This window comes from Pseudophryne corroboree, chromosome 6, assembly GCF_028390025.1.
Source record: "Pseudophryne corroboree isolate aPseCor3 chromosome 6, aPseCor3.hap2, whole genome shotgun sequence".
Lineage (NCBI taxonomy): Eukaryota > Metazoa > Chordata > Amphibia > Anura > Myobatrachidae > Pseudophryne > Pseudophryne corroboree.
In genome coordinates this window covers 591,962,481-591,975,040 of record NC_086449.1, presented here as the reverse complement: position 1 = coordinate 591,975,040, position 12,560 = coordinate 591,962,481, and the positions used below count along the sequence as shown (strand labels likewise).

At 39.4% G+C, this 12,560-nt stretch overlaps 1 protein-coding gene across 2 annotated transcripts in view; it reads left to right on the top strand.

The window, feature by feature from the left end:
* CPLX2 (complexin 2) overlaps positions 1 to 10,892 on the top strand; it is a 214,917-nt gene extending 204,025 nt beyond the window's left edge. For both annotated transcript variants that reach the window (XM_063928011.1, XM_063928010.1), the window contains exon 4: positions 6,166 to 10,892. In XM_063928011.1, coding sequence (XP_063784081.1) covers positions 6,166 to 6,363 — 198 coding nt within the window. In that variant the 3' untranslated portion in view covers positions 6,364 to 10,892. The remainder of the gene's footprint in view (positions 1 to 6,165) is intronic.
* The last annotated feature ends 1,668 nt before the right edge of the window (positions 10,893 to 12,560 follow it).

Sequence of the window (12,560 nt, the reverse complement as noted above, 5' to 3'; positions counted from 1 at the left end):
GAAGATAGTACACAATAAATGGGCTTTCTACAAATACCATATCAGAAAAATACTGAATATTTGTCTTAAAAGAAAGAAACCTGCCGCCCCGTTCTCTATTTGCAGCTTGGTGTAGGTAGAGATTGCATTTCTTGAAATTGGTTTGATTGATGGTTCTAGGTTCCAATTCTGTTCTCCCTGTTCTCTGTTCTGATGTCTCTGTAGACGGAAGGATAAAAAGTACGTATCCATGGAGTTTCTATAGATGGAGGATGATGGCAGGTTCACTTTATCTTGTCATGTGCAGAAATTGTTTCCAACATATGGGTTTTTTTTTCTCATGGGAAGAAAGTAGAGATGACATGTTAAGCAAGACTAACTGTAAAATAATATGGAGAATCCTAATGGAGCAAAAATCCATATGTAGACCTCCTGCCCGCTCCTGTCTTTGTCTTACAGGGTTCCCACCCTACAATCTGTAATTCATAAATAACGAAAAGCAATATGGGTGCAGGGAGCATTGCGCTGAAACTAGGGGGGCATGGATACTGGATATGAGGGGATGCCGAGACAGTCTGAGAGAAAAAGTGGAAAACCCGTGGAAGCATGGAGAAAAACAGTGTGTGAGGAACCTGCCGTCACCACTGCCTTAATGAGAAGCAAGGAGAAGATCCAGGTAAGTGGCGGTGGGGGGAGTGAAGAAGGGGTAACACAAACAGAGGCTGTTGAAGAAGTAAAGGGGGAGAGACAATAGCTGCTGCAGTGATACAGGAAGGGGGGGACACAGACTGCTGTAGAGACACGGTGGGGGGGAGGCACAGTTTGTGGATGTGTGTGGATGGGGTACTAAATTACTGTCTTGTCCTTGGTGGCAAGAATCCTAGTTTCGTATGTTACTGTATCAGGGACGTGCAGGCAGGGGAGGCAGTGCCTCCCCTGCCATTAGTGATTCTATTGATGATTAAAATACTATAAAAAAGATACTTATGACACATTCTGTGTCATAAGTATCTGCTTCATATTATTTAAAGCAATTTGGCTTTTAAATTGACTTTGGGAGGCACCGATAGTGGTGCCTCCCGCAGTCAATGGGACAGGGGACAAAGCGGGGGGCAGGGCCATGCTGCGAGCTGTAAAAGCTCGTTGGAAATCAATGTAGAAGCGGCACCATTAGAAGTGCCGCAGTGACACAGGGGCGTGCTTTCACCCATGAAAGCACGCCCCTGTCAGTGAGGAGGGATGTGATTGGCAAGCGGATCCGTCACTGGATCCGCTGTCAATCATCACTGGGTGGCTGCGGGGAGCAGAGTCGGCGCCACCATTAGAGGGAGGTGCTCATTGGAGTGTGCGCAGGGCTCGCTACCCCCCCTTCCCTGGCGCTGCTGTGCTTGCTGTGAAGGAAGTGCGCCATCTCCCTGCACAGCCGGTGTCATATCTGCCGGGCTGGAGCATCATGTCAGGAGCCTGTCCCCGCCTCCCCCTCCTGCTGTTGTTCGCACCCCTTTTCTCTGCCGCCCGGGTAGACATGCGTTGATGAGGAGCTGCTGGAGCCTAAAAAGGAGGCTGCGGCCGGCACGTTCCTTCACCCGGGGTGACAAGAAGAAGAGCGGCCAGCGCTTCCCCAACAAACAGCTGATCCGCCCCCTACCAGCCAGCTCTACACTAAGGTAGAGCATGCATATAGAAAATGAAATCCATTCACTTTGTTTTTTTAATTGTACTAGAACTATAGTCATCTGACCTCAACACCTGCCGCTCACCGCCGCCAGCCACCTACCGCTCACCGCCGCCAGCCACCTACCGCTCACCGCCGCCAGCCACCTACCGCTCACCGCCGCCAGGCACCTACCGCTCACCGCCGCCAGCCACCTACCACTCACCGCCGCCAGCCACCAGCCGCCACCTGCAACAAATGGCAATCACCGTCAGAGGGACCTCCCCGCCGCTGCCCATGGGTGCCTCCGCCGACCACAGTCGGGTAATGTTCCCCTGCTGTCCCCCTCTCTCCCTGTCGTTACTGTCTCTGTCCATACTGTCACTCTCTCTCTCTCGTCACTCTCTCCCCACTGTCACTCTCGTCACTCTCTCTCCCTGCCGTCACTCTCTCTCTCCCTGTCGTTACTCTCTCCATGTCGTTACTCTCTCTCCCTGCTGTCACTGTCGTCACTCTCGTCACACTCTCTCTCCATGTCGTCACTCTCTGTCCCTGTCGTCACTCTCTGTCCCTGTCGTCACTCTCTGTCCCTGTCGTCACTCTCTGTTCCTGTCGTCACTCTCTCTCCCTGTCGTCACTCTCTCTCCCTGTCGTCACTCTCTCTCCCTGTCGTCACTCTCTGTTCCTGTCGTCACTCTGGCTGTCCCTTCTGTCACAATTTCGTCTCATTCAGTGTGCTACAATGTGAATTTCGTCTTATTCAGTGTACTACAATGTGAATGTCGGCTCATTCAGTGTGCTACAATGTGAATGTCGGCTCATTCAGTGTGTTACAATGTGAATGTCGGCTCATTCAGTGTGTTACAATGTGAATGTCGGCTCATTCAGTGTGTTACAATGTGAATGTCGGCTCATTCAGTGTGTTACAATGTGAATGTCGGCTCATTCAGTGTGTTACAATGTGAATGTCGGCTCATTCAGTGTGCTACAATGTGAATTTCGGCTCATTCAGTGTGCTACAAGGTGAATTTCGGCTCATTCAGTGTGCTACAATGTGAATTTCGGCTCATTCAGTGTGCTATAATGTGAATGTCGGCTCATTCAGTGTGCTACAATGTGAATGTCGGCTCATTCAGTGTGTTACAATGTGAATGTCGGCTCATTCAGTGTGTTACAATGTGAATGTCGGCTCATTCAGTGTGTTACAATGTGAATGTCGGCTCATTCAGTGTGTTACAATGTGAATGTCGGCTCATTCAGTGTGTTACAATGTGAATGTCGGCTCATTCAGTGTGTTACAATGTGAATGTCGGCTCATTCAGTGTGCTACAATGTGAATGTCGGCTCATTCAGTGTGCTATAATGTGAATGTCGGCTCATTCAGTGTGCTATAATGTGAATGTCGGCTCATTCAGTGTGCTACAATGTGAATGTCGGCTCATTCAGTGTGTTACAATGTGAATGTCGGCTCATTCAGTGTGTTACAATGTGAATGTCGGCTCATTCAGTGTGTTACAATGTGAATGTCGGCTCATTCAGTGTGCTATAAGGTGAAAGGGGCACCAGTACTAGATAGTATAAGGGGTTCTATTACACTGGACATGCCCCCTTTTGGGTGACCACGTCCCCTTTTCTGGAGCGTGCGCGCAGCATAATTGCATCCTTGACTTTTGCATAGCCCCACTTCAAAATTTCCACTTCGACCACCATTTATGTATTTGTATATATATATATATATATATATATATATATCTTTTTGGATTCTCCCCTGATGACGGCTTTGCCCGAAACGGCTGTTGGGAGCCACCCCTGGTCAGGAATGTTTTCCCCAGGTCATGTTGAATGTCGAGATTGATAAGTACTATGCATTATTTATGCTTACTCATATGTGACTTGTCTTAAGGAAGTGACTTGTCTTAAAGAATAAGGACATTAAAAATTACCTTTTTTGCATTATGGAGTGCTGGTTCTTCCTAACCATAGCCCCAGCCGGAGCCTCTTGGTGAGGATTACTACATATTCTATTGTGCCAACCGAGCACCCATGGATTGAACAGAGTATACCTGGTGTTTGTGCGGTCTATTTACAAATATATATATATAGAAAAGGGGGGAGGGGGGAATATAGCGACCAACGGTGTCTTTTAAAAACTCACAATGAAGGTAGAAAAATATAAATACAATTTATTCACATAAAATAAAGTTTTCACATAAGGTTTTACACATAAAAATATCTTAATAACAGGTCTCTTTAAAAAATGGGATAAAAACAATTTACACAATTCTAAGTATATTCTAAGTATATTACCCGTTAAAAATAGATAAGAAGATTATAACTTAACTGGGTATAAGGTCACTGCCATTTTATTTTATGTGAATAAATTGTATTTATATTTTTTACCTTCATTGTGAGTTTTTAAAAGACACCGTTGGTCGCTATATTCCCCCCTCCCCCCTTTTTTATACATTCTCTTATATCGCAGGGAACTACCATCCCTGTTTGGGGGTCAGTTGACACCCTTTTGAATTTTTAGGGAGTGTCTATTTTAAACTTCACTTTTTATGTTATATGTTATTTCTTATTCTTAATAATTGTCAAACACAAGTGGCGCAATAACTCCCCCCTATCCAAATATATATATATATATATATATATATATATGTATATATAGTGTGTGTGTGTATGTGCCTCCCCAGCCAATGACCTCACCGCACGCCACTGTACTGTATGTAACAGTAGACTGTACAACTAGGTATAGCAGCATACAAGTTTTTGAATACATTTATAGGACTCTCAACAATAACTTGTACACTTAACAGTTTGCAATCTGTTGTGTTTCATACTGTTGAAAGAAAAATCAAATCAAAAAGTACCAGTGCAATTGGAGTGATGTTTCAAGGAGTGATAATAGTGGAGAAGGAGACCAGTGGAGATGTTGCCAATAGCAACCATTAAGTGTCTACTTATTATATAATAGAATGTACTTGATAAATGCTTTCTTAAAGCTGATTGGTTGCTATGGGGAACTTCTTCATTGGTCACTTCTCCACTCGGTTCGATGCTTGATAGTGTAGTACACCAACCCCAGTGTTACAGACAAAGCAGAGCTGAAGGACCCCCATATCCTGCAGTGTTTTGTGCTTCTTGGCAATGTGGAGTCAAAGTAAAAACATATATGGTTATTTACACAAAGACTATATAAGGAAAGAAAAGTATACAACAAGCTGTTCAGCTATAACAGGAAATATTAGAAAGCACTGCAAATGACTAGAAATTTGTTCTGAATAGGTATTATGGGAAATAAGATTTTACTGTTTACTAATTTGTACCTGCCTTACCACCCTGATGGCAACCCAACACAGTATACGCAGACATTCATGAGATGTAGTATGTGGGTTAGACCATCCTGTAGCCTTGCAATGTTAACTGCAACAGAGAATATTTAATGCTACTGTGAAGTGAGATGACCTAGGATGACATATAGCTAATGGGAGCATTTTAAAATAACTAGCGGAATAGTGCTGCAATGTAGTTTCTTGTGCCAGAAGAAAAGGCTCATCCATTAAACATATTAACACAAATTCTTAGTTACTATTGTCCAGGGAGTAATACTTTTTTGATACAAATGTGTCTTATGACAACAATGAGAAAGAGTTCTACAGTATGACAAGCATTAGTAAGAGATAAACCAAAAGTGCAAACATTTCTCCCTTACCCTTCTCCTCTCTATCTTTCTCCAAGAACCTCCGCTGCATGAAATTGAACTGCTTCACCATATCTAGCAATGGGTCATGGTGCACCACATTATTAACATGCTAACAGCAACAGGAACCCACAAACAAGCCAGTAATAATGTGGCCCCATTCAAACTATACTACCCACTCCACTATAGGCCTGAACCTCTTGGGTTTATCAGAGAGAAACTAATTTGCATGTGAGATTAAAAAAGGATGCTTTTGTTAGGTATTTTAATGCTGCTCTATTATATAATTTTATGCATGTGGTACTGTATATTGAAACAAAGGTATCTGAACATAAAGCTGAATCCTGTTACCTCTAGAATTTAATCTAAAAGAGTAATTAGGGCTATTCCTAATATAAAATGATTAAACATTGGTGCTATTGATTTAATGGGGTGGGGGTCTGGTTAGGAGAAGGGAAGCATAGAGATTCATTGCTAGATGTCCATATTTCATATATACAGTATATACCTTTTCCCAAACAGGGCGCTAAAATTTCAGCAAGTAAGTTTACAGTATGAGCAGCAGACAGTAGTTAAAGCTGCAGAGACACTTTTGTGCCTCTTCTGGTACAGGTATGTCATGCAGACCCCATCTAGAAAATCTGTCACTTGTATTTTGAGTTTTGATTTCTAGACATGTGAAGTCAGTCAAGCATTCCATGTTATACATTAAATCTAAACACTTAGATGTTTCCTTCACAGGGTTTTAATGATAAAGGGTTAATGTGCAGTAATCCATAGGAACCATTCATTTTCCAATATCTCAACAAGTTCTCTTTTCTCCTTGTAGTATGGTTTAAAAAAGAAAGAAGAAAAAGAAGCAGAAGAAAAGGCAGCCATGGAGCAGCCCTGTGAAGGCAGCTTGACTCGTCCAAAAAAAGCCATTCCAGCAGGATGTGGGGATGATGACGATGAAGAAGAAGAAAGCATTTTGGACACCGTACTCAAGTACCTCCCAGGTCCTCTCCAGGACATGTTTAAAAAGTAACCATAGGCACCCAAGCGGACTTCTCTAGCCAAAATAATTTTCAGCTACAAATAATGGGACCATCACTGGAATCGTTGACTACAAGAGATACATAAAATCACACAAATGGATACCAGAAACAAGCATAAACAACCATTAGTGTAGCCACATCATTTTCTGTACTGACAACAATAAACATACACGCAAACTTGCACACACAAAGGACACAAAACCTAATGGCTCCTCTTCATAAACTTTTTTTTTTGGACTCTGCCTCACGTTATGTTACGTGGACCAAGCTTGTCACTGCTGCTCAATATGCTGGTCTCAGCAGTGGCAGAAAGTACAATAGCTGACGGTTTTTGGAGCTGTAAATTGAATGCCCAGAACCGAGTAGATGTAATAGCTGGAAGAATAGAAAAGGATAATGTGTGTTCCCTATAGGTGTTTGGTAAATTAGAGAAAAAGCTCAAGCTCTCAATTGCTTAACTATGAATCAGTAATCATAATTGTATTACACTGGTTAATAATAAGTATAAATAATAAGCTCCTCTCCCACAAGGGCATAAAGAGATGCAAAGTGACAGAGTTCATATGTTAGATTGACAGTCCACATTGTGAATTATGTTGCACACTGTGGGACATCTGGGAGTTTGGAATAAGTCCTGAGATGCGTGTGGAGGAACCCTGGGGTGTTTCCATCTGCACTGTACACTTTATATTGTCCATTTATTGCTCTTTATTTACTCGCCTTCTCTATACATTGCTAATGGACCTGTGTTGTAGAGCTTCTTTGATTCTGAATTTTTGCAATAACCTATTTCCTAATGAAATTGAGTCACTATAATGTTACCATACAATGAAACAACATATTGTGCAGCTGGATACAATCTGCAGGTCACTTAGCAATAGTGATTCTACAATGGAAAGTAATCTGAGACCTGGAGCGGACTCTGACATAGACTTTGACTTGAACCCATAGATTTCTTTTCTAGATTTCTATGACTGTAATGCTGTCTGCATGCTTTGGAGAAAACAAGTGTTTGATGCCTTTTTTTACAATTGCAAGCACTGTCTGTCTTAGTTCTGTGCCTATCACTGTATTTACTGTTTACATTTGTAACATAAGGACCAGATTAGAGCTGTGGATCTGATTGTGGATACATGTTTGTACTTTCGTAGTAAGACGTTCTCCCTATCTTTTTTTTTTTTCTATTATGAGCAACTTTTTTGTAATCAAGCCAAAGTGAGTTATCTCTTTATATGTCTACATACTGTATGTATTCTTGTTCTGTGTTTATGTCTGCTGTCTATAAGACTTACTGTAGCCAATTTCCTCCTCTAAGACAACGTTAGTTGCCAAGGACCAAATTACAGACACTGTTAAAAGAATAATTAAAGTTTAAGATGATTTTTTATACAGTATAGTTTAGAATACAGGGTGACATGTACTGCCTTTACTTCTTAGAAAAAGTCTGCTTAGAAACAGCTGTCTTTTGCTAATTGTACATTCCTGATTAATGCATATTGCCATATCTCTGAGGAAGCCTATACCTCAAAGTCACTGACTTTGTACATTCCCCTCTCGTGTGGCTTGTAAATTTAGTTCATTCTGCACTCAACAATGATAATAGTTTACAAGACATATTGTTAGTCAAACAAGGTAATGCCTTTTCATTGTTCGTATATACACCATTATGTGCACTTTGAAATTGATCATCATAGTGGCTTCCAGCTGGCAAAAATAAATTGCAGACTACTGTAAGGTAATCAATACTTGGTAGTTATAAAAAATAAATTGTACTTAAGTATTTTTTTCCAATTTGTTTACCTTTCACATTGTATACTTTCCAAAATGATAGGTTTGTATAAACTTTAATAGATTTTAATATATACATTTATACCCCAAGTCAGAACAGGACACTAATAGGTGCATAGTATAACATTCCAGATACAGTAGTCCAAAGTAGTTTACCTGTAGGCCAGTACCTCACAGAATCACAAGTTAAATAATTAGCTCCACCTGTGGACCTTTTAAAATGTGTCAGTGAGTAATTAATACACCTGTGCACCTGCTGGGTTACCTGCAAAACATGCACTGTGTGGGGTCCTGAGGACCGAGTTTGAGAACCCCTGTTTTAGATAATAAACTACAGACTTTAACTGAATAGCGTAATAACAATGGTTGCATGATATGAAGCCACCACATATTTCCATTTCTATCAAGTGAATGTTTATCATCACAATAAAGTATAATAATAAAGAATTTTATTCACAAATAGGGTTTGTATATATTTCAATGAGTACACTTGTATAATTTACAAAAAAAAAACACTTGAAAAAAATTAGAAAACATACTGAAAATGCAATGAAACAATAAACAGGAGAAAGGGACCGTTACACTGTACAGGACAGGATTTTAAATTAATATATTGAATATGTTTAAATATATACATTTAGAAGTAAAATCAAGAGTTACACTTAGAATTTAAAAGCTGGAATGGTCTTTGCTAACATTTATGTGTATATGTTATCTGTGTGTGTGTGTATATAGTATGTCTATGTCAGGTATGTACGTACGTACGTACGTACAGTACATACGTACGTACGTACGTACGTACGTACAGTACATACATTGAGAAGTTCTTTGTTACCATTTCTATTTCCTGTGTGTGTTTATTGTCCCATCCTATAACCTTCAGTAAAGTGTTATGTTTCATACATGCATGCTTCTGTATCACAGTGATAACAAGCTGCCGTGTCACATGACTGGCCAACAACCAGCAGTGACCTGTTCTGTAGGAGATAAAGCCATACTGCCATTATTTAATGTCTTGCAAAGTCTGTTTTGTATATGTTTATTCTTTTATGCAACTATATGGAATTCAACCAACTATCTAAAGGTTCTTTTGGGGACAAATATAAAATATTTGAAACCTTTGAGTTGGGAATGTGATATAAATATACTATAACAGAGGAAATATACAACTTTTTCTTTTTTCCTAAGTATAAACATAGTGTAGAAGATGAGTACTTCAATTTGTTTCAGTCTCATATATATATATATATATATATATATATATATATAACAACTCTGCGGTCCACAAACCGTAATTATGATTCATTAAAAGCACTTTTCTGCATTTTTGAACCAGTCTCCGAGTGCCGCTGTATGGGACAGAGTTGTTTTTAGCTATGGATTTCCAGAGGGCACCGGAGCATACTATTACCAATTAGGTGAGTGCCGATCCGTGAGTAGTAGCTAAATATATATATATATATATATATATATATTTAAAGTTGATGTTTCAAGCAATTAAATATTTTTAGCTATAAAAACTTCAACTTTGCACTTTAACTCAAAATTGCAAAAGTCTCAAATTCGTTAAGAAAAACTGTTTTTGAAAATTTATATACAAATTGCAGGAATGAGAATATAAATGTGATATTCATATACGTGATACAAAGGATCAATGTAAATAAAACATACCCCTGACTACTGGCTTCAAGCAGCATCTAAAATCCTTTATAGTTTAGACACAGTTGCAAATGCATATTTATAAATGTTTCAATTTTTGAACACCAATTTTAGAACATCTGTCAGTAAGACAAACGTTTCAGTTCCTTTATTAGAGCTCAGATTTCTTTCATATTCATATGTGGGGATGGGAAAATCAATTCTTCATGGTTCAGAAATTATAACATTTTCTTTTCAGGGATCCTAAATCAACAACTGTGACAAAAAGATTGTTCATAGAGGATCAAATAAAAAGTAGTTTGATGGTTTTACCAATTCTTTTTGAGGAGTAAATTGAATTTGAACATAGATTTGCATGTACATAAAATGTTTTTATCTCAAAACATGCTTTTTCATAAACTTTTCCATGTGAACCAGATTCATAAATAGTTTTCAAAAATCATAGAATCTCTGAGTAAATGTAAAAAAGAATTCAGCAAACTGAACCAGGGAAGATTTGAGCTATCTGAATGTGGGGGAGATTTATCAAAGCTTTGAGAGAGAGTTAAAGTACCAATCAGCTTCTGTGATTTTACAGGCTGTGGGGCTTATTTACTAAACTTTGGAGTGATGGGGTCTATTTACTAAGCCTTGGATGGAGATAAAGTACCAGCCAATCAGATCCTAACTGCCATGTCACAGGCTGGGTTTGAAAAATTATAGTTTGGTGCTGATTGGCTGTTACTTTATCTCTGTCCAACTATCTCCATCTGAGGCATAGTAAATAGACCCCATAAAGAGGAGAGAGATAAATAAAGTACCAGCCAATCAGCTCCTAACTGCCATGTTAAAGGCTGTGTGTAAAATGTCAGGAGCTGATTGGTTGCTACTTTATCTCCCTCCAAGGTTTGAAAAGCTTCCCCTTGTGATTGAGATTTTAAAGCCTGTACTATGAGGTGGGTTGCTTATATACAAATGTTTTTTGTGGGGTAAAGTTACAAAATCACCTCATATTTTTAAATAATAATAAAATCTGTTGACGTAATGGATTTGCTACTAGAAGAATTATGCCAGCGTCTTCTTTGGTATCAAAGTTTATATTGTTCTTTGTATTAGAGCTGACACAGTGTAATACATACACCTACTTACGGAGGTATCTTGCCTATTTTTACACTGCAAATGCATCTGAGCATTGTAGAGTTCTAAGCAGTTCAATCCTACAGTATTTCCACATGTGACTGAAGGGGGTGACTGACCTGTAACGGAGCGTTTGTATGTAGGCAAAGTTCAAAGAGGGCATGACGATGGAATTGTGGTCTATGCAGAGTTAGACAGAGGTGCCAATAGGCCTGGTTCCAGTTGTATCATTTGCACCAAGTATAGACTTGTGTAAGTGCGCACTGATAACGATGATGTTACATACAAAAGACTCTGCATATGGGCAAATATACGCATTTGGTTCTATACAAACTTGCATTCAACCATGTATCAGCCACACAGGGAACCTATATTCTTGTTAGGCACTTTATGATAAAAGAATGGTCGTCATACTGTAAGTTACTATGATACTGTATGTGCTCATTGATTTTATTTTTTTATTTCTGAATGTCTTGGATAACTTAGTAGTTATAAAAGCAGTGATGGGCAATCATTCAAAAGATCTTCACTTTATGCTTAAAAAGTTAAAACAATACATTTAATCAAAGATAACGTTGGGCACTTATCTGTAACAACACATCAGCAGGCAATTTAATGTGAGAAAAGGTTTCTCTTTATTTCACCGCTGTTTCACAGTACATTGATCGGAACAGTGCTGGCCCCTTATGTGATAATGGGGTCTGGGTTCTTCTGCAATTTTAAAAAGAATAAGCCCCACCTAACAATGATTACCTTCCTTTAATGAAGCAGAAGTGACACTACTCTTTCCCACAGAGCAAGGGGGTACACCATATAATGTAGACTGCTGGTGTAGACTGCATGGCCCTCCTTCTCTTATGTGAACGGAGTTTCGGGTCTTGCATGACCTCTCTGCATTGTGTTGAGGAGGAGGTCATTTGTTTGGGAAAATGATATAATCAAATTCAGCCTTACTCTGTTTTATGACACTCATGGCTTTACCCTCTGATCCATCTCTTTTTTTTTTTTTTAAACATTACATTTTTATTGAAGAGTTTTCACACAGAAATGGGGAACAGAAAAAAGAGATAAAGGAAACATAGGGTTATTCCAGAATGGTTACCATAATCAAAGTACACGCAATGCACAGTTGGATGAATAAACAATTGGTTACATTGGGCGTTCAGAAACCGGAAGAAGAGAAAGCACAGAGAAGAGACATAACAAAAATAAATAAATAAAAAATATCTGATATCACAACATTCTTGAAGAGGTCAGTCTAGGTGGGGCAAAGCACAGACAAATCGATTGGGGAACTATAGACGGTTAGCCTACCTTCTCTTCCCCTATAGTCGGACCTGCTTAACCATTTCAAGTGGATAGAGTTAGCTGAGAAAGAATATTTAGCCTCCGCTGTTTCGAAAATGAAATGTTTATAAATCTTATTTTGTATAATCGCTAAGGTAGGAATATTCTCAGATTTCCACAATTGTGCTATAACAGATTTAGCGGCTATCAAGATATGCCACAAGACGTAGCGAACACCTGCAGAGAGGTGATCTACGTACAAATGAAATAACGCTAAAGCTGGGTCCAGGGGGATGATGAACCCTAGAACCATGCTAGTCATATTGAAAACTTCTCT